This window comes from Melanotaenia boesemani, chromosome 13 (assembly GCF_017639745.1).
Source record: "Melanotaenia boesemani isolate fMelBoe1 chromosome 13, fMelBoe1.pri, whole genome shotgun sequence".
In the NCBI taxonomy this organism is placed as follows: domain Eukaryota; kingdom Metazoa; phylum Chordata; class Actinopteri; order Atheriniformes; family Melanotaeniidae; genus Melanotaenia; species Melanotaenia boesemani.
In genome coordinates, this window is record NC_055694.1 from 35084594 (window position 1) to 35109630 (window position 25037).

At 43.1% G+C, this 25037-nt stretch overlaps 1 protein-coding gene across 4 annotated transcripts; it reads right to left on the reverse strand.

Annotated features, from left to right (window-relative positions):
* Positions 1-482: 482 nt before the first annotated feature.
* Positions 483-24173, reverse strand: ikbkg (inhibitor of nuclear factor kappa B kinase regulatory subunit gamma). 4 transcript variants are annotated; one of them, XM_042003228.1, is made up of 15 exons: positions 23821-24172; positions 23168-23308; positions 22353-22621; positions 16013-16087; positions 14524-14709; positions 12629-12690; positions 12359-12406; positions 9269-9371; positions 9018-9133; positions 8770-8922; positions 7785-7857; positions 7575-7709; positions 2748-2884; positions 2465-2541; positions 483-1673 (listed from the first exon to the last, which is right to left on the reverse strand). In XM_042003228.1, the coding sequence occupies exons 2-15, from the start codon at positions 23304-23306 to the stop codon at positions 1483-1485; spliced, it is 1764 nt and encodes a 587-aa protein (XP_041859162.1). In that variant the 5' UTR covers positions 23307-23308; positions 23821-24172; the 3' UTR covers positions 483-1482. The 4 variants fall into 4 exon arrangements, with proteins under 4 accessions (XP_041859162.1, XP_041859160.1, XP_041859163.1 ...); XM_042003226.1 differs by having other exon boundaries at positions 7575-7857; positions 23821-24173; XM_042003229.1 differs by lacking the exon at positions 12359-12406 and having other exon boundaries at positions 23821-24171.
* Between the last annotated feature and the right edge of the window lie 864 nt (positions 24174-25037).

Here is a 25037-nt window from a genome sequence, read left to right on the forward strand (position 1 = left end):
CAAGGGTCAGTGTAAGACTGATGGATTCCCACACACTACATTTGTAGCATAATTTACATAGTGAAGTCGAATTCCTACGATACTGGTTAGAATTAAATTAAATAATTTGATAATACAAAAAATAAAGCTATTGGCACAAACGTTTTATTTTGAAAGCAAATATATATTTCCGGTCCCGCTCTGATTGATTAAATTGACGCAACGCACTGGTTCCCAAAGTGGCGGACAGGCCCAGACTTATGGGCAAGACACGTCGATAAAAAAGGGGTCTTGCAGAAAAGGTTTGGGAACCGTTAGGTTCTGGCGCACAGAACAGAACCAATAGCGGTACCATCTGTTCTTGCTATCAGCAATATTTTTGTTTAAAATTTTTCGCTTTTTAATTATTTAAAAAAGTACAACATAAAATATCAAATAATTTCCTCCTCTGGCTGTACATGGTTTCTTCCCTCTATTACTACACACAGACCATAAAACACAAGGACAATTGAATAACTGATTTATTGTGTAAATACCCAACAGTTTGAAGCTTTGCAACAAATATAATAAACAATATTCACAAAAACTGCAAAGAAACTGCTCACATTCATATAGATAAATAGCTGTTTGCCACAGGTAAAGCTAAGACAGAATATGGGGCACAACAGGAGCTGCGGTGGGTCAGATCTAGCATAATAAAGCATCAGCTCAAACGTGAACACAGGCACAGAACACAGAGAATGGCTACTTTTTTCCCCAACAAGAGTAAATCCATCTCTAATACATGATAATACATGTTCCGATGTAATGCAGACACCTACATTTACAACCAAAACATCTTTTTATTGTATTAATTATTCAAAGCTCGCTAGGTAATTCACATGCATTTTCTCCTGCTTTAGAGGAAACTACCCCTCTGATCTGTCACTTTCTATAAGGTCTAATGACTGCTTATGTCTTGAATGGATGATGCTGTCAAAGTATGCATATTCACTCCTTGGTAAGAAGTTTATTCATCATTTGCTCCAAGAGTGAAAAACAACAGGGAATGGGGCAATGAAAAGGAAAGCAGGAATCATGTGCAAATACTGATGGACATTTGCATCGGGGAGCCACTTCAGGTGGAGGGATACAGGGACATATGGGAGCAAATGGAAGGTGTTGGGATCAAACTGATGATATGAAAGGCTGAGGAATAAAGGAGCTACAGCAGAAACTGAATACGTGGAGCAGCTGTGCGGAAACATGTTTGTCTTTGCTTTTTTTTTTTTTTTAACTCACCAGCTGATTACCTTCATATGACTCATTGTGATTCAAACATACATGACTTTTAACAGTAAGATTCAACACTGGGTTCAGGTTTGTGTATTTGTTTTTGTATAAGGTGCAAGAACCAAACACGTTTTCCAGGCTGCGCACAAATACACTGAATGTAAATATATTATCTAAACTTTAGTAAGTCGATGCTGACGTCATCATGTGTTGAACTACAGTATGTTCATGTTACTGTATACAGTCCATGACATGTATCTGAAGTGTGTCCATATCTGGAGCCAGGTACTGGCACTTTGGACAACATAAATCGGGCAGCTCCTCAGCTCCTGCTGCTCCTTGAACAGTGACAGGTACCAAACCCTGATTACGGAAAGATGCAGCCGGGGGCACCGTGTTAAAAGCTAAACCAGGGATCACTCCTAAGGAAAAATAAAGAAAGCAGGAGATTATTACTGCTGTAGATGAAAGATAAAATGCATTTTCTTCAATACCTCTATAGCTGCTAAATGCTCGCTGGTCTTACTGTGCCTGCCCACTGCTTGACACAGGAGGAAGTGTTCAGGAGGAAACATGATTTCAGGGGATAACTGGATGTTTATTGATCACATATTATAAAGTAGACAACAGAGAAACAATCAGTTTAGATTTTTACCAACGAATGAGTCCTCTCTGCAACAGTTAGAAGACAGTTAGAAGACAGTTTGAAGACAGTTAGAAGACAGTTAGAAGACAGTGCCTGATCCGGTGTGTTCTAATGGTAATGAGCCAGGTGAGGAACTTAACCTAGATATTTGTGCTGAAGCAACAAAGAGATTTACAGAACAAGAAAATGGAGAAAAAGAGCCTAAAGCTGCAAAAAATCATAAACCGTCAAGGCAGCTTATTGAATGTTAACTGGTAGCTGTTTTCATCATCAATTAAAAGAGGAAATGTTAGCAGGCTCCAGCTTCAGAAATGATGTTTTTCTTTCTTTCTACAAGGTGATTGGACCAAAAACAGTCCAAAGGAAGACATGACTGTGAGAAGTAGTCTACTTTCTAGCCAAGCCAACTTTATTTATAAAGCACTTTACGACAGCAGCCACTGAACAAAGTGCTGAACATAAAATAAGTAAAAACAGTTGGACAAAAGTTGAATCCACTAATCAATAAATAATCTTCAAATGAACTAATAAAAAATAATTAAAGCTGTAAGAAAGGCTGTAATCTACCTTGCGGAGGGGGAATGTGCGGGGCTCGTGCAGGAAAGTCTTCCAGGTGTCTCAGCTTCATTTGCTCCATACGTGCACTGAAACAGGTGAATGTTAACAACTTTGGGCTTAATACTAATTTAATAATGTCTCAAAACATCTGTATTACCATGGGAATGAGTGCTACACACGATGCTAAATAACAGCTCTGCCTCTGATGACACTTGTAGTAAAGTTAAAGAAGCTAATCTAGCATTTTATTAGCAACCAAGACTGAAGACTGAAGATTTGAGCACGGATTTACCGTGATGTGGCTTCCTGCTTGAGCCTGTCAATGTCAGCCAAGGTCTGATTCAGCTGCTCCTGCAGCTCCTCCTTCTTCTGGTTCAGCTTCTCTCTTGCTTCTCGCTCTGCAAGGAAATCTGCCTTGTAGATCTCAGCCTGAAGAAAGACGGGAGAGAACGGGAGATGAGATGTTAACCATCTGCAGCCATTTTATTTCACTTCAACAGATGTGTTAAAAAGTGTGCTGCAGACCAACAGTACACAGTCCTTTTCCTGAAAGACTTGTATCTACAAATGCTGTGCTCCCAGCAAGACCTGCGTAATCCTGAGCATGTCTGCCGCACTGTGCCGGCTCAGGATTTATTTAACAGCTCTGTGTGTAACAGCAGGTCTGATTGGATGAATCCTCTCAGGATTTTTATAATCCAGGTGAGTTGGGAATTTTTTATACATGCCTAAATTTAATCTGATCCTCACACACATCAAGAGAACTTTTGCAGTCTTATGGGGGAAAGGAGCTCAGTTTGGGAACCACTACTGTGCTCTAAAAGACATGCAGTGTTATTCCCATATTTAAAATAGAAAGAAAAAGACTTCACCTTCTATATCAGGGGTCTCAAAGTCAAATTGCTCAAGGAGGATATTGTCATCTCATATGAGGGTAACTTTAAAGTTCCAGTACAAGTAAAAACAAACAAAAAAAACCAGCAGTATTTCCAAACATTTGTTTTATTTAGTGACAGTTCCCACATATTTAACTAAATCTAATGCAAACAGCAGTCTCTGAATTATTATGTACAGTTGTACTGAACATTTAGTGCAGGGGGTTTTTCTTTGCTTTGACCCCTAATAAAAATGGATAAGCTGGAAAATCTTGCACAAAAAAAAACAAACAAACCCTGAGCTCATTCGTAGCATTGTACTTCTGTCCAGACAGCTGACAGCGTTTCTCCTCACAAAGTTCAGCTGCATCTGGCCTGATGGAGGCCACAGGTGGAGTCCTGAGTACAGCTTCATGATGGTTATCGCTCAGCCTGGACCTGGACTTTCACGAAAGTTCATAGTGGAGAAAAGCTTCTCACAGAGATATGTGTTTCCACACAGAAACTAGGCTTGGACCTGGTGGTGCGGTAAGCTCCTGGATCTGATTCACCAGTCTGTTCCACGGATCTTATTACCCTCCAGCGCGTCACACAGCTGCAGAAATGAATCCACGGTGTGTCGCTCTTTCATTCCTCGTCTCCCGCGTAGCTCTGCTTCCCATGTTTACTCCAGTAATGACATTTTAGATTGTTTTCTTTTAAAACCGCCACTTTCCCCTTGCATATCAGACAAAGGTGCAGCGTAGTAGTGTTGGGCAGGCCGGATGGAAGGGGAGGGCGAGTCGGATGTGGCCCGGGGGCCGGGAGTTTGAGACCCTGATGGAAAAATCTTGTAGATTGATGATATTGTGATAGCTCTGTGAGAGACACAGCTAGTCATTTAATGATTGTGATCAGAACTGTTGTTACAGGACTGTTATCTTTAGAGCCCTGGGAGTGAATACAGTTGTAGAAACACATCAAAGGACTTTATTGCCTTCTTCTGTGGTCCGTCAGCGTGAACCTCACTCCAGGGGTCCAGCACCAGTACAAGAGAGACAACTGTTCCCAGGGGGGATGGGCTATATAAGGATGTGTCCTGAGACTGGACTTCAGTTCTAACATTGTCCGCTGGCCTGCGTTTAACTTGTCTTCTGGTTGTGTTTGAACGCCTGCGATCGCAGTAAAGGGCCGTGTCTTTCCACCGATCTGAGTGTCTGTCGTTCATTGAAGAATTTTCCTAACAGACCCCTGCTCTATATAGTACGTTTAGTGCTCTTGTTGTGTGGCCTTAGGGACCCACCACAAACACTTGATTTGTGACATGGTTGGACCGGATACAAAATCTATGTAGCGTGGATGTCATTAAAAGCAAGAAACATTTTAAGATGCTTGGCTGGTTGGCTAAATTGGTAGAGCATTAGTCACTCATGTGGGAGACCAGGGTTCGAATCCCTCATGGGAAGAATATGAACACCTTACAGTTGGGTCCTTGGATGAGAACCTTAACATTGTATGTCGCTTTGGAAGGAAGTGTCAGAAAAATGACTGTAATGTAAGAAACATCACATTATTCTGCAGATGGGTCAGCAGCACACCAGTGCTATAGTATCCCCTTCTAAGACATCTCAAAGGTGGGTTACTGGATTCAGATGTGACTGGCCACTGACTTATGTTCATGAAACTGGTGTCACAGAAAGCTTTTTTTGTGATGTTGTGCTTTAAGTAACACTACATAACTTCACCACATTAAAACTCTGTGCTTCTGTCTCATTTTGATGATGATGATGATGAAAAACACTTTTAATAGGACAATGACATTTTTCATGTACCTTCCTGGAGCTATCGTTGTGCTGCAGCATCCTGAGGTTAAGAAACCTTTTTCCATCCCAGTGCACAGCAGCATTTTGCTTTACAGCAACGCGTCACATGCTAACAACTCTTTATCAACACACTGGCTGTTTTGAACGCACACTGTGGCTAATTTATACAAGAAATCTAGGAGGATATTATCAGAGGAAGAGAGGAAAAGGAGGAGAGAAAGTAACAGAGCAAGACATAAAACAAGAGTCAACATCAGTCTGACTTTTCCTGGCTGGAGAGATCTCAGAGAAAAGACAGGATGAAGACAGATGCCAAATTAGCCGTCGTTAGGAGGTCCCTCAGGTCACATCCAAACATCCAAATGATTTACTTAAAAAAAAAAAAAGTTTTTTGTACAAAGCGTTTCCAGAAAGGTGTGTGTCCACACAGTTCCAGTGAAAACACTTTAGCCTTGTTTCCACCGATAGGTGCAGGTCAGGGCGGTATGCATTTTTTTGTTTTCACACGTAAAAAACTACCCTAATGTCCAATGGGACCTACTTTGTTGGGACCCTTCCGTTGGGGTACTAATCTAACTGACCTGACCCAAAAGGGTGGAGCTAGACACACTGCAATCCATTGATTGGTTGAAAAAAAATCGCTTCCTGTGCGACCTGGTATAAAAAGAAAGCAGTTCAGACCAACAGTTTTTCTTTTCGGTGATTACATCTCTGTTTAAAACGGCGTCACGAAGCATCGCCAAGAAGAAAGAGCACAAACTGGTGGATGGCCTCCATCCTCCTCCTTAGCCTCTGAGTCGTGTTCTGGTTCTACTTTAAGGAAGGCGCTCCGCTGGCGTCCTGCTGTTACGTAGCTGAGGCATCTAACGCTATCCGGCTGATACACCACCTCTCAGGTACGATTATGGTTGGCTGTGGAAATGCAACGAGATTACAGTTTAAAAACATGTCTGCACCCTAACCGTCCCACCCCGTTGAGGCTTATAGCATCGATGCCGGGCCTGTAAATGGTGCAGCATGGAGCAAGTGCTCTCGTACAGACACGGTTCTGGTTCTGGCACCGGCTCAGTTCTTGAGTCTCAGAACCTTTGTGGTTGCTGGCAAACTAGGGTGCATTCACACCAGGTTGGGCCACTTCAGGTGTAGCTGCTGCAGTGGTTGTAGCTGGAAAGATGGACCACTAACACCACATCCAGCTCTACTTTTGTCTTCTTTCTGTAGCGGTATTCTTTCTTCACCTTCCAGAACTTATTATTTGGTCTGGTTTTCATTGTTTGGTTTTTGCTGTTTTTGATTTTTAAACTTTATTGAAACAGCGTGCAGCACAGCACTTGTGTGAACATTGACAGCCAGTGTTCTGAAAGGGCTTGGGGCAGATAAAAGAAAGGGTGGTGTTTGCAGAGCAATTCACTTTGGGATCCGTTCTAAAAGAGCAGAAGTTTTGGACTCTCAAAACGCCAGTTCTGTGTGGACGCCACATCCAAACAATCAACAAACGTAGCAGAATCACCTAAACTCATCCCTGTGTGGAAAGCGCTTCAGGCAGAAAATCTGCCAAAGCTCAGTTGTGAGGCTGTTATTTACAAACATCAACATATTCAGTTGTCACCAGAACAAAGGAGGGCAGCCATGTATCAAATAAGGAGCCAGATTTACAGACAGAATGTTAAGGATTCAACTGGATTAAGAAGATATTTTAGTTTTCTTGTGTGCTAAAGTAAATTGAGGTAAAGCAAACATGTTGGTTCTGTGAAATGAAGTCTAAAGTCTGTAATCTAAAAGCAACACCACAGTGTACAATTCTGAAACTGGGGGGAGTTGACTGGACGGGGAATGCCCAAAATTGCTCCACAGTCATTTGGTTTGGTTTACTTTCATACTGTACTTTGCTCAAGCGGACTAAGCCGTCTGTGAAACATTTACAACCGTTACAACCACTCGTTTGGGTGGTGGTGCTCAGAACGACCACTGACCAAAAAAGAAGAAAAAGCAGGAAGAAGACGGCAATCCAGCTCACTCATTGGTCGACTTATTCACCAACACAATGGAGCAACGCCAAGTTTCTGCAGTCGTACAGTTTCTGACTTCTTTCAGTGTCGAAAGCTAATATGATTTTTACAAGAATCTGTCCAGTATAGGTAACAGGCGACACAGCAAGCATTGCAGCATGTTGCTCTACGATGCAACCAGTCTGAATGCAACCTGTAACTGCACTTGAGGCTGTAATGGTGTATTTTTAAAAATTTTTTGTACTGTTTTAATGAACATCCATGTCTCTGAAATGCACAGGTCTGTTCTGATTGACAAAGTGCATTACTTACTGTTTTTAAACCCCATAACCAAGGTTGTGAGATTTGTCAGCGAGTGATGTGAAGGCAGGATGTGTACTGCAGTAAAAACTGGTGTAAATGTCTCCAGCTTTCACCCGCCGTGTGACTGTACCTGTGCAGTGAGGACAGGGACAGTCTCAAGTGAGCCTTTCAGCTGCTCCACTTCCTCCTTCAGTTTATCTATCAGGTCCTGCTTCAGAGCCAGCGCTCGCTCCGCCTCCTCCAGTCGACTGCAAAGATCTCCTCCCTGGAAGAAACATGGCAAAATTGAGATGTACAGAAAGATCAATGAAAGCAAAAACATGCTGAAATGGATTTTTACCTCACTCTTCAGTTTGGCATCATAGTCTCTAAACAGACAGGTGTAGGCATGCTGAAGTTGTGTCAGTTTTTTCCTGAGGAAAACACAAATAAAAAAAAAGAAGCAAAAATTTATAAGGCACACCCCCTTTCTGCTTTCTAAACAATGGGACATAGAGCTGGGTCAAAAAAATGTATCGATTTGATTCTAACGCTAAGACCACGAGCTCTCGCATTAGCAGCTAACGCTAAGACCACGGGCTCCGCAATTAGCAGCTAACGCTAAGACCGTGGGCTCCCACATTAGCAGCTAACGCTAAGACCACGGGCTCCCACATTAGCAGCTAACGCTAAGACCACGGGCTCCCACATTAGCAGCTAACGCTAAGACCACGGGCTCCCACATTAGCAGCTAACGCTAAGACCACGGGCTCCCGCATTAGCAGCTAACGCTAAGACCACGAGCTCTCGCATTAGCAGCTAACGCTAAGACCACGAGCTCCCGCATTAGCAGCTAACGCTAAGACCACGGGCTCCGCAATTAGCAGCTAACGCTAAGACCGTGGGCTCCCACATTAGCAGCTAACGCTAAGACCACGGGCTCCCACATTAGCAGCTAACGCTAAGACCACGGGCTCCCACTTTAGCAGACTCTGCCATCTTAAACAAATGCCAAATGTTTTGAAAATAACAGGAAGTGACGTCATTACAGACGTATGTACTCTGGAATAAATCTGGTAATGAACTGGTAAATGTGGACAACAATCCTTAGAATATAGTATAAAATATCACTGCGTCGGATCAGATTATTACAGTAATCCGATTACTTTCAGATACTGTATCTTGATGATTTTGTTGTTCATGGAAATGGGTTCAGGGTTCAAACTGGTGGTGTTACATAAATATCTGTAAATGAATGGATCTGGAAAAGAACAGGATTTAATGGCTAGAGGAAATTCGTGGCGATACGCAGCCTATAACGATGTCAGTTTGTGTGCTAAGCCCACTTCTCCTCTGTGACGACATGTCTCTCCGTCTTCAGGGCCTGCTCCAGGCTCTGGGTTTGTAACAGCAGCTTGTCCATGGCCACATGATGCTGCTTCCTCTGCTGCTCAAGTTCCCGCTCTGTCGCCTGCAGGGCCTTCACCTTACTGCTCAACCTGCACACAAGCACAGAAAAAGAAACGGCACACCCTTCGGTGAGCAGAAAGGAGGAAAACAAAGATATTCATGCTGATGTGACACAACAGCTCACATTTCCTCCAGCATTTTGCGCTCGTGCTCGCTTTTCTCCAAGCAGCTCTGTCTCTCTTTCAGTTCTCCTAACAGGGAGGTTGCTTGAGCCTTCAGGGACTCGCAATCCTTGGCCAGCTGTAAAAACAAGAAAAGCTTTGAGGGACTCCACTGTGCACATCTAAGTCTGCCTGCTACAAAATCCTCATTTAAACATTTCCAGCGACAGAGGTGTGAAGACTGAGCATTCCCCCAGCTGGTCTCATGTCACACCTGGGCACAATCCTTGTCCTTCTGCTTGAGCAGAGCTTCTGTCCTGTCGCGCTGAGCTGAGCTCTTCTGCAGGTAATCAAGCTTCTCCTCCAGCTCCCGATACCTGCAGATAAAACTGTCAGCTGAGGCCAGATGGTAAAGCAAGCAGCGCGTCTTCAAAAGTTTACATTGAACTTTCAGTAAATGTATTTATTTATGTTTACACTATACAGAAAAAGAGGCCTATACCTTCCACAACATCACCTATAGATATAAACCACTTTTTTTTAAAGCAATCCAAAATAAAATCGATTTTTTTCTTCCCCTAATTCTGCACTAATTAAAACTCAGTTGTACCATATTTGTGAAAATGGATATAGTTAACATTTTAAACTGGAAGTTTAAGTTGATTTGTGGTGATTTAATGTGTGCAGATTAAAATCTGACCATTTGTATCTTGAAAAGACAACGCTTGTTTAAATTTCAAGGATTGGAGAGTAAAGCACTGCACTGAATGTACTTGAGCACCAAGAATAAATATAAACTTAATAAAAAGATTACTGAGGCACTCAAGAAGATAGAAGATAAAAAGCCTTTATTAACTCATGGCTAATCTATTAAAAAACACATCCACACCAACGCGTTTCAGCCTAAGGGGCCTTCATCAGGGCGAGTGGCAAAATGTTTGTCTGGCAGCTTAATTCATGAATATATAGACAATCACCAGCAGCTGCTCTGTGTGGACAGGTAGACGCTCACATGGTACCCGTGGCCTGCCGATGACAATCACAGTCAGATTCTTTAAACAACAGGTTAACACAGCATAATATAACAAGATTCTACAGATATGTATAGAAACATCATATATCAACTAATGAATAAATAAATATTGTTCATTTCTTCTTTAAGGAACCACAGATTAATCAATTACATTATGGGACCATTAATTGATAATATTCTGTTTGGTCAGTTTCAGAGGCTGAAACGTAAACGCGATACAGAAGAAGAGTTTGAAAGCAACGCACAAGACATGAGCCAAAGATTTAAAAATAGAGGTTATAAACAACAAACTATACTCAAAGCTTTCAATAAAGCTAAAAGTCTCCCTAGAGAACAGCTGCTGGTCCCTAAACAAAAAGACCAGTCGAACTCTAATCAAGTATACTTTGTGACTCAATACAGCAACGAAGCTAATCAAATTAAACTAACTGTTAAAAGAAACTGAGATATATTGAAAAGTGACAGTGTCCTTAGAGAAGCTCTTCCAGACTCTCCAACGATCAGTTTCAGAAAAGCCCCGACCTTAAATGCTAAGCTGGTTAAAAGTCACCTTGCCCCTTTAAAACTAAAAACTTGGCTGCCTACCATTAAAGGTAACCACAAGTGTGTAACCACTGTAGCAACATGATTAATGCTAACTACTTTACAGATGTATCATCCAGTCCTAAGTTTGACATTAAATCATTTTTAATTGCAATACTTCATATGTAGTAAACAGACTAGAATGTCCATGTGGTTGCTTCTACATCGAAGAACAAAACGCAAATTAAAAGCAAGGTTGGCTGAACATAAACATGCAATTAGAACTGGTAACCTACAATATCCTATGGCTGTTCACTATCTGGATGCTAACCATGGTGATTGTAATTCATTGAAGGTATCTGGAATAGAGCACATAGAAAACCCAATCAGAGGTGGAGACAGACTTAAAAACTCTTACAAAGAGAGGCATTTTGGATCTACACACTAAAAGCGACACAGTACCCAGGTTTGAATGGGGAACTGGATTTTTCTCCTTTTTTGTAATGGTCCTTTTTTGTAATGGTCCTGTAATGTAATTGATTAATCTGTGGTTCCTTAAAGAAGAAATGAACAATATTTATTTATTCATTAGTTGATATATGATGTTTCTATACATATCTGTAGAATCTTGTTATATTATGCTGTGTTAACCTGTTGTTTAAAGAATCTGACTGTGATTGTCATCGGCAGGCCACGGGTACCATGTGAGCGTCTACCTGTCCACACAGAGCAGCTGCTGGTGATTGTCTATATATTCATGAATTAAGCTGCCAGACAAACATTTTGCCACTCGCCCTGATGAAGACCCCTTAGGCTGAAACGCGTTGGTGTGGATGTGTTTTTTAATAGATTAGCCATGAGTTAATCAAGGCTTTTTATCTCCTATCTTCTTGAGTGCCTCAGTAATCTTTTTATTAGTTCTACTTGATCCCATAACTGAAGAGCACCAGAGGAATACCACCATTTTTTACACCCAAGCAGCACTCCAAGTACTTTTCTTTTTTCCAATAAATATAAACTATTTCATTACTAAAGATGGTTATAGGATATAACTTTTAAGGGCATTAAACATGTAATTTCAATATGCTGTGAAGCCTTTAGGTTATCTGACCACGTTGTGCAATAAGGCATTACATGCTGGGGTAATAGATTAGACAGAAATATGGGGGATTTTTTAAATGTTGGGCTTTTTTTAAATGACTTATTAGATTCAAAGCATCCTTTCAGCTTTAATTTGGACAGCTTCGTAGTTATTTCCTACAGGCTGTACTCTCTTCATCATCCGTGAGATGCAAGCAGTCCCTTGCTGCTACTCTCTGTTGCTGCCTGCTTCTCTTCAGTGTTCTGGTTTCTCTCCAACTTCTGGGCCAGAAAGGACGTCCAGGCCAGGTTCTGTCCAACTGAGCATGCACATGCAGGAGCTATTGGACTCCACATTGGATTTACTTTGTGTTAATTCTAGTAAGATTTCTTTTCATTTGGACTAGCATGTTTAATTTAACATAACTGTAGCTGGATGAACACGAGCGACCATCACGCCTGAGCCGGTACAGCGCTCGTCACTCTGACTGGCGTTGCTCCTCCTAGACTTCAAATCTATTTATTTCTTTTCTGTCCAAATTTTAAAATGCTTAAAATGCTTTAATTTCAAACACCACACAAAATAAGACAAAGCCAAAGTGGAAGGAAGCAAACCAGTGTGTTTATCTACAAACCAACAGAAGACAAATAAAGCTTAGAAATTAGAGACAGGAAAGCAGGACCACATGCACAGTGAGAAGAGAAAGCCACACAGAGCTGTGGGCTCACCTGCCCTGTGTGGCCTGAAGCTGCTCGGTCAGTTTAGCCAGGCTAGAGCTGAAAAAGGGAACAAAACAGACTGAGGAGGAAGAGGAGGAAGAGGGCATCCCAGCAGAAAAAACAGCAGACATCAAATGCTAGTATCCTCATGTCTCTGAGGAGAATTCTTCTGTACGGTACTGTTGTGGTTAGTTTAACAGAACTCAGCAGGAAGTAGTTTAGTAATGTTAGTTTAAGACAATGCAGCGAGGTTTGTGTTGCAGCAGGAATGAGTCGTACCAGTCGGAGGAGTGTTGGGCCTCAGAGCGAAGATGAACGACCTCTTCAGGGCCACCGCTCACCTGAAAACATGCACACCAGCCTCTCAGGTCAGATTCTAGAGTCCATCTACAACATCTTTGCTGTAAACTCCGGCTCCCATCAGACACTCTGACATGTCGTGGCATGAGATGCTTGTTAACTACTTTATACAGTAATGAAATAGAAAAAAACAGCACAATATAACCTTCTGTGTTCATTATCACAAAACTTCATAAATTCGTTCACATATAATCTTCAACTCCCCGATACAATGAAAAGGAAAAACCATGAAAAAACACGTGTAAAAGCAGCACCAGTAAGTGATTAAAGCCGATTAATCAATTTCAACTGATGGAAGTGGACAAACTTTAGTTTTTGACTTCAAACTTCATCTTAATGAGTCAATATTCAGATTACATGAGGTGAAATCAGGGAACTCTATTCATTAGGCTGTGTACCTTCGCTGGTGTCACGGTTTGATGTGATGACTATTACTGTGTTATAGCATCTTAATATAATCATGTTAATGATTCGAGCCATGATGCAGCGCTCTGTGTTGCCTCCTTAGTTTTCTTTATCACTGCATAATTCTAACTGAAATCATCAGTGAAGACAGAACTTCCTGTTTGTTTATAATTACTTCAGAAATCAATCTGAATGTCCTGATATTGACAAACATCATAAACATGCAAACAATGATGTTATTTTCAATTTCATTATCAATTTTTATTTTTCTATTGCCGGAAAATCAAGAAACTTAGAAAATGACTAAAAGGTGACGTTGTGATATCAGAAATGGTTAAGCAGCCCTCTAGGGGTGAGTTTTCCTGCAGTGAAGCAGTGTGTTTTGGCCCTTCAGTCTTCTGTAGTCAGTTCTGACAGAACATGGAAGTTAAAAATATTTTTTCATGTTCTCCTTTTTGGCCAGAAACATTTGCCTTTAAGTATTCTGGTCAATTTCTAATTGAACACAGAGAACATTGCTGAGGTTTAAACATGTGTTGATAGACAAAATTGTTTAAATCCCTTCATTCTATTTGCGTTTGCTAACCGCTAGCTTGCCAATGGTATTTTCCACAGAAAATCCATAGACGTTAGCTTTAAGCTAACATTACTGTAATGTAACGTTAGCTTTAAGCTAAAATTACTGTAATGTAACGTTAGCTTTAAGCTAACATTACTGTAATGTAACGTTAGCTTTAAGCTAAAATTACTGTAATGTAACGTTAGCTTTAAGCTAACATTACTGTAATGTAACGTTAGCTTTAAGCTAACATTACTTTTTTTTATACATTTTGATGTGTAATGTTAAGTGATTTTACTGAGACCATGAATGTATTTCCAGTGAGATACTGATACATTTTCAGTATATGTGCTTAGTTTTACAGTTTTCCTAAGTGAATATTTTAAAACGGAGTCAGCCTCAGATATTTCCTGGGAGACTGTTATTCAGCTGTTGCAGCAGCTAAAGGGCAGCAGAATGAAATTCAACACCCCTACTGCTCATCTCCTCGTTTACTTGTTAGAGAGCAGTTTAATTAACATATTATTCCCACAACACATGCCCTCAGAACAAAGAGCATTAGGCTACTCAGGGTTCTCCCTTCTCTAGAAATGTTTCTCTTCATTTTACTGCGGCCTTCCTGTTTTGCAGCAGATCAGGTGTTGCCAGATCTCATGACAGAAAGAAGCAAACTGATCATGGAATTAAGGCCAAAACAAGCGCCAATGTTCTAATATAACCATCCAGCCACCAGTGAGACCAATAAACCTTCCAGTCGCTGTAAAAACTAAAACATCTACTTGTCTGTGCTGCCTGCAGGAAGACGTGAGGATGTCCTGCTGTTTGCAGGGTACGTGGACGTCAGCGTTACCTGTGTTTGAACCAGTTTAGCTCGCAGCTGGTCGATGCACCGACGCATTCGCTCTCTCTCTTTTTCACCTTCTTCCTTCTCCCTCTCCAGCTCTTCGTTCTTCCTCCTCATTTCTTTCATCCCTTCATCCAGTTTTTCTTTGTTTATCTTCAGCCAGTGGAGAACATCGTTTCCACCCTCCACTGGCTGCAGAGAGAGAAGAGAGATCAGGTCAACACCAGGTTCAACGTGGACTGAAGAAATTATGCAAAGACTGAGTGAGACAGAAGAGGATGACTACTGGGTGCTTGGTCTTTATGTCATCACAAGTAAGACACAGATTTGTTTTAAAACGTTTTACAGGCCAGTCAGGATTTCCAAACTGGAGTGTGTGTGTGTGTGTGTGTTCATCACTTATCTTCTCCCCTTTGGCTACATTTTCCATAAATATAATATCAACATCCATTCCTATGCAGACGACACACAGCTCTACATCTCCTCCAAACCCCACTCCTCTCTTCCACCTTCCTCTCTCTCTGACTGTCTCCAGGAAATTAAAGCATGGTTCTCCTCCAATTTTCTCAAACTCAGCAGCAGTAAAACTGAAGTTCTACTTGTCGGCACGCCCTCCACTCTAACCGAGTCTCAGTTTCTCCATCAACATTGACAGTTCTGCCATTTTCCCCTCCCCTCAGGTCAAGAGTCTTGGTGTCATTCTCGACAGTACCCTATCATTTCAAGCCCACATCGGTAGCATTACTTGGTCTGCTTACTTCCACCTTCGTAATATCATCATCGCTCACTCCGCATGCTGCCACAATCCTTATCCACAGTCTTATCACATCCCGCATCGACTACTGTAACTCACTCCTCTTCGGTCTTACCAATAAATCACTTCAGAAACTGCAGCTTCTCCAAAACTCTGCTGCTCGTATCCTGACTCGCACCTCTTCCTTTAAACATATTTCCCCTGTACTTCAACAATTCCACTGGCTCCCAATAAAATACCAAATCAACTCTAAGTTTCTGGTCTTCACTTTCAAAGCTATTCACAATCTGGCCCCTCCTTATCGGTCTGATCTCCTCCATATTGCCCCCTCCCGTGCTCTCAGGTCATCCTCCTCCGTTCACCTTACTGTTCCCCCGGCCCGTCTCTCTACCATGGGGAGCAGAGCCTTCAGTCGCTCCCCAGCTCTGGAAGTCACTCCCATCCGAGATTCAGAACATCGATTCTCTTCCATCATTCACATCTGCACTCAAAACCCACCTGTTTAAACTGGCATACTCCCTATAATCATGTAAACTGACTGTTTTGTGACATTTTTATATCAATGTCCTTTATCTGCTTTTAACTCTTACGTAATTTATTTTTCTTTACTTTTTATTTATTTTTCCTTTTGTGTAAGGTGACCATGGGTGTAGAAAGGCGATAAGAAATAAAATTTATTATTACTATTGTTATTATAACTGGTGGGAGGGCAGACAGGATGACACAGAAACAGGATCTTACCAGGCTGCGAGGCGGCGTGGTTTGTGTGTGCTGCTCCGTCTCTTCCACTCTCCTCCTCTCCCAGTGATCTAGAGTCTGGAAGAAGTAACAGAACATTAATATAAAAGCTGCACCGGTTCTTTGTGTAGTAGGATTAGGTCTTGATCTCAGCTGTGGTTGAAATCTAAGCTAAAAGAAAGCTTGTGCTTCCACACTGTACATCGCAAACCCCTGCAAAGCTTCCCACAGTAAAAACAGCCTGAAATAAAGAAAGAACTGGCTGATACTGGAAGATGTCTTTATAAATTCTGGTCACTGGCCATATTTAAACACCTAACCCAGCAAAGACCATGCATCCCCGATAGAAATCTGATCCGATTTGATCTGTGGAAGTCAACCAGCAGTCCTGGTGGTCCCAAGTCTCCACTTCTTCATTTTTGAGTGGAAGCTGAAAAGTTTTGGAACCTTGGATTTAAACTACATTAGAAATGTGGGTGCCACAGAACCTCAATGATTTGATCATTTCATGTCATTTTCTGGACATCGTCGTAAGGAAATTCTGAAATTTTCACCAGTTTATTTATTCAATATGCAGAGTGTAACGTGTCAGTTTGCTGGGATGGACATGGACATGGACGGGAGTATGTCTGGATTTGGTGCTATTTTCCTGCTTTCTTATTTCCCTCTTTTTTCCAGTATCAATATCTCAACAACTACACCCAAAGGAAACTGAAATTTGGTACTACAAGACGACTTGAGGAGTGTGCCATCCAGAAACCAATGCCCATATCTGACTAAGCAATAATGCTCTGAACAGTCTGTGCTGGCATCTCACAACTAAAAAAATCAAGAAGCTGGGGCACACACAAAGTTGTTTTCTGAAGGCTCAAACATGATCGACCACGAAACCCGAGCAATTCATTTTCCTTTTTTCAAGGACTGACATGCCTACCAGTTACGTTGTGTGGTAGAGTTATCGTTAGACTAGGTGGAGGTGGACCAAGTTTCAGTTCTTGAGATACTGACATCTGAAAAATCACGTCAAAATCTACAAACCCCCTCCTCACTAGATCAGCTGTACTTAAAAAGAGTCCGTCTGAGCAAATTAAAGTTTTACAGTGTGCCTTTTGGATAAATGAAACTCCTGAAAATGAGCTGAAACGACAGGGAATGATTGTAAGACACTGGCAGCGACGCCACGCCACTTCAGGAGGCAAACTTTGTCATGCTGCCGCTTGTTCCTTCCAAAAACACAAAGCTTTGACTCTCGACAAGCCAGGAAACAAATTCATGAATCAGTTTATTAAATATCTAATCACACAGATAGATTGTGCAGTCATAACACAGCACAAAAGCCGAGCAGATCCCAGACATCTGCAGTCAGTAATGTGAGAAGAGCATCCCGTCTGATCTTCCTCCAGCTGCTGATAACTACAACAAAAACACAAAACCAAGACATGCCTGAGAATTTCTTTTTTATTTCTTTAACAGCTAGGAGACGACGATCAGATTATTTTTTAATCTCGTATCAAATATTAAAAGAGAGGAGCAGAGAGGAGCAAGAGAGGAGCAAGAGAGGAGCAAGAGAGGAGCAGAGAGGAGCAAGAGAGGAGCAGAGAGGAGCAAGAGAGGAGCAAGAGAGGAGCAGAGAGCAGCAGAGAGGAGCAAGAGAGGCGCAGAGAGCAGCAAGAGAGGAGCAAGAGAGGAGCAAGAGAGGAGCAGAGAGGAGCAAGAGAGGAGCAAGAGAGGAGCAGAGAGGAGCAAGAGAGGAGCAAGAGAGGAGCAGAGAGCAGCAGAGAGGAGCAAGAGAGGAGCAAGAGAGGAGCAGAGAGCAGCAGAGAGGAGCAAGAGAGGAGCAAGAGAGGAGCAGAGAGGAGCAGAGAGGAGCAAGAGAGGAGCAGAGAGCAGCAGAGAGGAGCAGAGAGGAGCAAGAGAGGAGCAGAGAGCAGCAGAGAGCAGCAGAGAGGAGCAGAGAGGAGCAAGAGAGCAGCAGAGAGGAGCAAGAGAGGAGCAGAGAGCAGCAGAGAGGAGCAAGAGAGGAGCAAGAGAGGAGCAGAGAGGAGCAAGAGAGGAGCAAGAGAGGAGCAGAGAGGAGCAAGAGAGGAGCAGAGAGGAGCAAGAGAGGAGCAGAGAGGAGCAAGAGAGGAGCAGAGAGGAGCAAGAGAGGAGCAAGAGAGGAGCAAGAGAGGAGCAGAGAGGAGCAAGAGAGGAGCAAGAGAGGAGCAAGAGAGGAGCAGAGAGGAGCAAGAGAGGAGCAAGAGAGGAGCAGAGAGCAGCAGAGAGGAGCAAGAGAGGAGCAAGAGAGGAGCAGAGAGCAGCAGAGAGGAGCAAGAGAGGAGCAAGAGAGGAGCAGAGAGGAGCAGAGAGGAGCAAGAGAGGACCAGAGAGCAGCAGAGAGGAGCAGAGAGGAGCAAGAGAGGAGCAGAGAGCAGCAGAGAGCAGCAGAGAGGAGCAGAGAGGAGCAAGAGAGCAGCAGAGAGGAGCAAGAGAGGAGCAGAGAGGAGCAGAGAGCAGCAGAGAGGAGCAAGAGAGGAGCAGAGAGGAGCAGAGAGCAGCAGAGAGGAGCAAGAGAGGAGCAGAGAGCAGCAGAGAGGAGCAAGAGAGGAGCAGAGAGTAGCAAGAGAGGAGCAGAGAGTAGCAAGAGAGGAGCAAGAGAGGAGCAAGAGAGGAGCAGAGAGTAGCAAGAGAGGAGCAAGAGAGGAGCAAGAGAGGAGCAGAGAGTAGCAAGAGAGGAGCAAGAGAGGAGCAGAGAGTAGCAAGAGAGGAGCAAGAGAGGAGCAAGAGAGGAGCAGAGAGGAGCAAGAGAGGAGCAGAGAGTAGCAAGAGAGGAGCAGAGAGTAGCAAGAGAGGAGCAGAGAGGAGCAAAAGAGGAGCAAGAGAGGAGCAGAGAGGAGCAAGAGAGGAGCAGAGAGCAGCAGAGAGGAGCAAGAGAGGAGCAGAGAGGAGCAAGAGAGGAGCAGAGATGAGCAAGAGAGGAGCAAGAGAGGAGCAGAGAGAAGTAAGAGAGGAGCAGAGAGGAGCAAGAGAGGAGCAGAGAGCAGCAGAGAGGAGCAAGAGAGGAGCAGAGAGGAGCAAGAGAGGAGCAAGAGAGCAGCAGAGAGGAGCAGAGAGGAGCAGAGAGCAGCAGAGAGGAGCAAGAGAGGAGCAGAGAGGAGCAGAGAGCAGCAGAGAGGAGCAAGAGAGGAGCAGAGAGGAGCAAGAGAGCAGCAGAGAGCAGCAGAGAGGAGCAAGAGAGGAGCAGAGAGGAGCAAGAGAGGAGCAAGAGAGGAGCAGAGAGCAGCAGAAAGCAGCAGAGAGGAGCAAGAGAGGAGCAGAGAGTAGCAAGAGAGGAGCAGAGAGGAGCAAGAGAGGAGCAAGAGAGGAGCAGAGAGCAGTAGAGAGGATCAAGAGAGGAGCAGAGAGCAGTAGAGAGGATCAAGAGAGGAGCAGAGAGCAGCAGAGAGGAGCAAGAGAGGAGCAGAGAGCAGCAGAGAGGAGCAAGAGAGGAGCAAGAGAGGAGCAGAGAGCAGCAGAGAGGAGCAAGAGAGGAGCAAGAGAGCAGCAGAGAGGAGCAGAGAGCAGCAAGAGAGCAGCAGAGAGGAGCAAGAGAGGAGCAGAGAGGAGCAAGAGAGGAGCAGAGAGGAGCAGAGAGGAGCAAGAGAGGAGCAGAGAGCAGCAGAAAGCAGCAGAGAGGAGCAAGAGAGGAGCAGAGAGTAGCAAGAGAGGAGCAGAGAGTAGCAAGAGAGGAGCAAGAGAGGAGCAAGAGAGGAGCAGAGAGTAGCAAGAGAGGAGCAGAGAGTAGCAAGAGAGGAGCAAGAGAAGAGCAAAAGAGGAGCAAGAGAGGAGCAGAGAGCAGTAGAGAGGAGCAAGAGAGGAGCAGAGAGCAGCAGAGAGGAGCAAGAGAGGAGCAAGAGAGGAGCAGAGAGGAGCAAGAGATGAGCAGAGAGGAGCAAGAGAGGAGCAGAGATGAGCAAGAGAGGAACAGAGAGAAGTAAGAGAGGAGCAAGAGAGGAGCAGAGAGCAGCAGAGAGGAGCAAGAGAGGAGCAGAGAGCAGCAAGAGAGGAGCAAGAGAGGAGCAAGAGAGGAGCAGAGAGCAGCAGAGAGGAGCAGAGAGGAGCAAGAGAGGAGCAGAGAGGAGCAAGAGAGGAGCAGAGAGGAGCAGAGAGGAGCAAGAGAGGAGCAAGAGATGAGCAGAGAGCAGCAGAGAGGAGCAAGAGAGGAGCAAGAGAGGAGCAGAGAGCAGCAGAAAGGAGCAAGGATCTGGCCTGTCTGATGATGCAAAAAGACTTTTAATCTTGTAATCATTTCTGAAACGCAACAAGAACAAGCTTCACCTCCATTTTCTAACCACAGTGACTGAACCTGTCCTATGCAACGTCGCCTCTGAGGGGTGACGGTGACACCGGCATCTCTGAAACAAGACCTTCAGCTAGAATCCCAGAGTCTAGAACCCCTGCAACTCGGAGGGGAAAACATCTCTATTCATCACCAGCCAGCAGAGGCAGAAACTCATATTAAGTCTGGACATGACTGATCGTTAGGTGTGATTACAGGAAGTAGGACAGCTAGTTCTCAACGGAGCAAATCCAGCAGCTTAGCCATGTTCATACACGGTATATACTACATTACTAACTCTATACGTTGAAGTCATGACATTCAGTCATTGTCTCCACAGTTTTCATCACATCATCCCTGGTGACGGGAGCAGAGGTCTGCTCTATGGATGCGATATTTCTCATTGGTGTGAGATTAAAGGGGATACACGCTTTCTTCATGCGAGGAAATCACCAACGAGCCTCCCGTGGGAGCAGCTCATCTTTATGTTTAAGCTTGTGGGACAGATGTGATAAGTAGGCCTGTCGCGATAAGCAATAAGTCAATTAATTGAACGATAAGAAAATAAGAGCACGATAAGTTTGCCGGCCGCGATAATTTTTTTTCGTCCCCCCTTTACCATAGACTGTGTATGACAATAGGTTTCACTATGGAGTATTTCGACTAAACGCTCTGGTTTCTTGCGGAGTGATCTCTCTAGTGTCACACTTGACTGCAGCATGTTGCAGCACGAGCCGGTAAGCCGCATTTGTTTTGCAGGGCTGCCAACACGCAATGGCCGTGAGACTTGCGTATTTAAGTGGCTTCTCACGCTCTCGCGCTAAACCTCCGATTCTCATGCTGAAATATGTAAATAATAGATGCAAGCATCTCCTCTTTTATTGTTTCGCTGCTTCCCACATGTAAGCAGAACACACACATTCTAGCTTACGACGTCAGTACAAAGCCCCCACTTCCTGGTCTACCGTAATAACCCCTGTAATCCGCAGGCACATTACGCAAATAGAATCAGCCTATATACTACCATATATGACAAAATACACATTAAGAGCAATGCCGGCTAATCGAGAGGTTTGGGAGGATTCCCAGTGGGCCGCATAACGTTTGGGCCGGTGTCCCGGCGTATGTGAATGTGGTATCCCAGCTAACTGCTGGGTTGTAGTTACTTATAAGGCCAACAGAGGGCAGAATGACTTTGTTTCACAAGCAGTAGATTTTGAAGAGCAGAAGAAGAACACGGGTTTTTGTTCGATGTAAAGTGCTGAAGTTTGGTTCGTCATTAAAACCGGCATGCTTGTCTACTTGTCTGGAGTTTATTTGAAGATGCAACAGTGAAAAAGGCGCTTTTATTTATTTAGTTTATTGACCTTTGAAAATGTGTACTATATTAGTTGAGAATGGTCTCAAAATGACACATTAGCGCTCTGCGCAATATTATCGTTTATCGCGATAATTTCTGAGAAAATTTATCGTACAGCTAAATTTGTTATCGTGACAGGCCTAGTGATAAGCAAACTTGTTAGCTACTCAGATGCAAACGTTTTCTTGCACTAACAGTAACTAGAGCTAGAGTAACTAAGAGCTGTTAGTCCGTTCTGCTTGGTGTGTGTCAGACAGAGGCTGCAGCACCACCATAAATGGAGCATGGTTGAAAACATTCAGCACATCCTTTAATTTGGCTAAAACTGTTAAGAAAACATTGAATTTGAACAATACTGTTAATTATTTAATGATGTGACCTGCAACCCCCATCATGTGCCAAATTATTACAGTCAATTACTTCACCCCTATTTGTCTGAGCCTATTTGTCAGACATGTGCTTTATTAAAAGTGATCCAACCTCATTAGAGTACAACTGCAACTTCACCTCGTGGTCTTCTCTACGTTCATTCAGACATGAACCAGCACGTCCCAATGCTGTTAGACTAGCTAAAGAGGCTCTTCATTGCACCTGCTAAAAATATGACTAGCTCACATTTCTATCCACAGTTACAGTGATTAGCACATATATGAGACTAAAAAAATGTGCAGTCTCAGCGAGCCGACCTGTGGTCCGTCCACCGGCCCGTTCCTGGCCGGGCGCCCCGGCACCTCTTCGGTCTGGCTGGAGCTGCAGGAGTGATTAGAGGAAAAGGAGCTCGGTCCGTTCACCATGCTCTGTAAGGAGTGGTTCTCCTGGGCCAGCCTCTCCACCAGGGCCCGGGCCTCCTGAAAACGGCAGCTGAGAAACTCTCGTTCCTCTCTCGTTCTTCGCTGCCATCCCTCCATCTCTTCACAGCGTTGACGCAAGGCTTGGTTGCTTCGCCGCAGAGCCTCTGGAAAACAGACACATCGACTGTTTAGCTGCAACTTTTTTTTCTTGCAAAGAAAATGTCTAATTTACGTTAACTTTAGTTTAAGTTTTTGAGTTTTTTTCTCAGGATTTCGTCTGTGCACTGCAGTAACCATTTTATTTGTGCATTTAGACATAGTGTTAACTACCTTTTCCACAACTTTTATTACTCAGCAAATATTGCCATATTAAAAGCAGTGAAACACCTTTTCCAGGTACGATCACACCTGTGTTTTTGCTGTGAAACTTTAGTTTATTGACTTCATTTTTCTCCTGTACCGTTTTTGTAAAACTGTCCAACATGACACACTTCCACAAATTTATGAATATTTTTATGTCTTAGGACACCAACGCTGTAAAAAGTGTAATGTGTGTGTGTGCATTAGTAACTGACCCAAAAAAAACTCATACTAATGTTTTTGTTTGAGATGAGGAGTTCTTGTTGGAAGTATGTGATGAGTGGAACATGAAAAAGTTAGAATGTGTTGATAAACAAGTCTGTAACTACAGTTTTTAATTATACTGATACCTCTTAACTGCTGGTTGTCACACAGCAGTTTGGTCACCACTTCATTGCCAGCGAGCTCCGGTGGGACCCTGAGGGCCCCCCCACTGTCCTCTCCTGACATATCCCACTGCATAGGGCCATCAGGCTGGGGCTGCACCATCCCTGCACAAGCAGAATGAGCATCGTTACTCAACATGCAGACTTCCATTAAGGGTTGATAATGAGGACTAACAATGCCCTCACCATATGGGTTTAAGGCACAACACGCCTCTACTCCCCTAAAGCAGCATGAGGAGAGTATTTTTGCTTTCAGTTTTATTACTCGCAAAAAGCCACCTCGTGTGAGATGTGACCATCTGACTTTTAGCTTTGCTTTTTAGCTTTTGTCTCAAAGCTTCTTGGCTTCAAATGTTAGCCATCCTCTGCAAACCGGAAGCCTGAATGCAGGTGATGGCGGGGGGGCATTACGTCATATGTCACCATGAGACGAAAAAGGAGCTTGAGACAAATTAGATGGTGTTTTTAAAAGAAGTGTTAATTTTAACAGCTGATAAGATCAAAAGCACCTAATCGCCTCACTTTTGTTGATTATACCATCAAATGTGATTTTCTCGCTGCATTAACACGATTCAAACATGTCTTTAAATCATTTACATACACAGAACATGGCTTACCTTTCCTTCTTGTTTTAGTTTTGTTATCCGGAATAACACGCAGTCAGGCTGTTACAAACAAAGTAGCTTACGTAGTTGAGTCACCGCCAGAAAGCTGGCTAAAGCAAGGCAGCTAACGCTGAGCTAATTAGCTCGCAGGCTAACGTAGCAAACCGCTGACTTGGCACATTGAGGAGCTTGTTGACTGTCATGAACAGCGATACACATTAACCAACAGTACAACTCCAGAAAGACATTTTCTACCGTTTTTAGCCTAATCCGGCGCGGGTATGTGTTTAGTTGAGGTTATCGGTCAAAGCCGAGGCGAGTGTTGTTAGCGCTGGAAATGCTTAATTTTACCCTGAGTTTAGCCTCGCAGGCAGCACTGTCAACATCTGATGTGGTGAATTTGGTCTTGCTTCATAAATATCACATATACTGCTGTAAGTGGAGAGACCCTGCCCCATGCTTTGATAATTATTTGAATGAATTCAAACTTTATTACTCCTTACTGAGACATCTTAAATCGGAGTGTGCCAAAAGAATACCCTCAAATATATCAAAATTCCTTTATTTTTAAATACTTGCTCCATTTTCTCTACTTGCCTTACATTGCTGTTTGTACTTGATGTAGAGTCCTATGTTTTTTGTATATATTTTTATTTTCTTCGCTGCACTGTTCGTTGCACCTCTACACAATGTTGTACAAATTCTGATGAATATAAATAATAATAAAAAAAATGTGACATAGAAAAAATGCACTGCTACTCCCTAGTAGAACTGAAAATAAAATTAACTTCACAATATAATGGAGGTGCTGGAAAAGTTTGCAAGTTTAAAACATGGGGTAATGAAGATGGATGCTAATTTAAAAACTAACACGTTATTAAGTAATTTAATTAATTTGTAGTGTTCTTAATACACTTTAAAAAAATGATTTTCTGTGTTTAATTCGCCACTGAAGAAAGGGTGGATGTAACAAAAATTAAATTACAGAGATTGAAGTGACTTTTTAAAATTTCTCTCATCTTAAGACCACAAAATTACAGACTGTGTATGAGACGAATATGGTTGAATTTCCTCTCCTTTCTTCACCTTGTGTTTTTTCTTTGTAAATAAAGAAATCCTTCAAAATCTTACACAGCTTCAAACTTGTGAAAGCAGCTAATCGAGAGTTTATTTATGCAGCTTTATCTTTAAGGCAAATGCTGTGAGGCTGAACTCAGGGCGAAGGATTC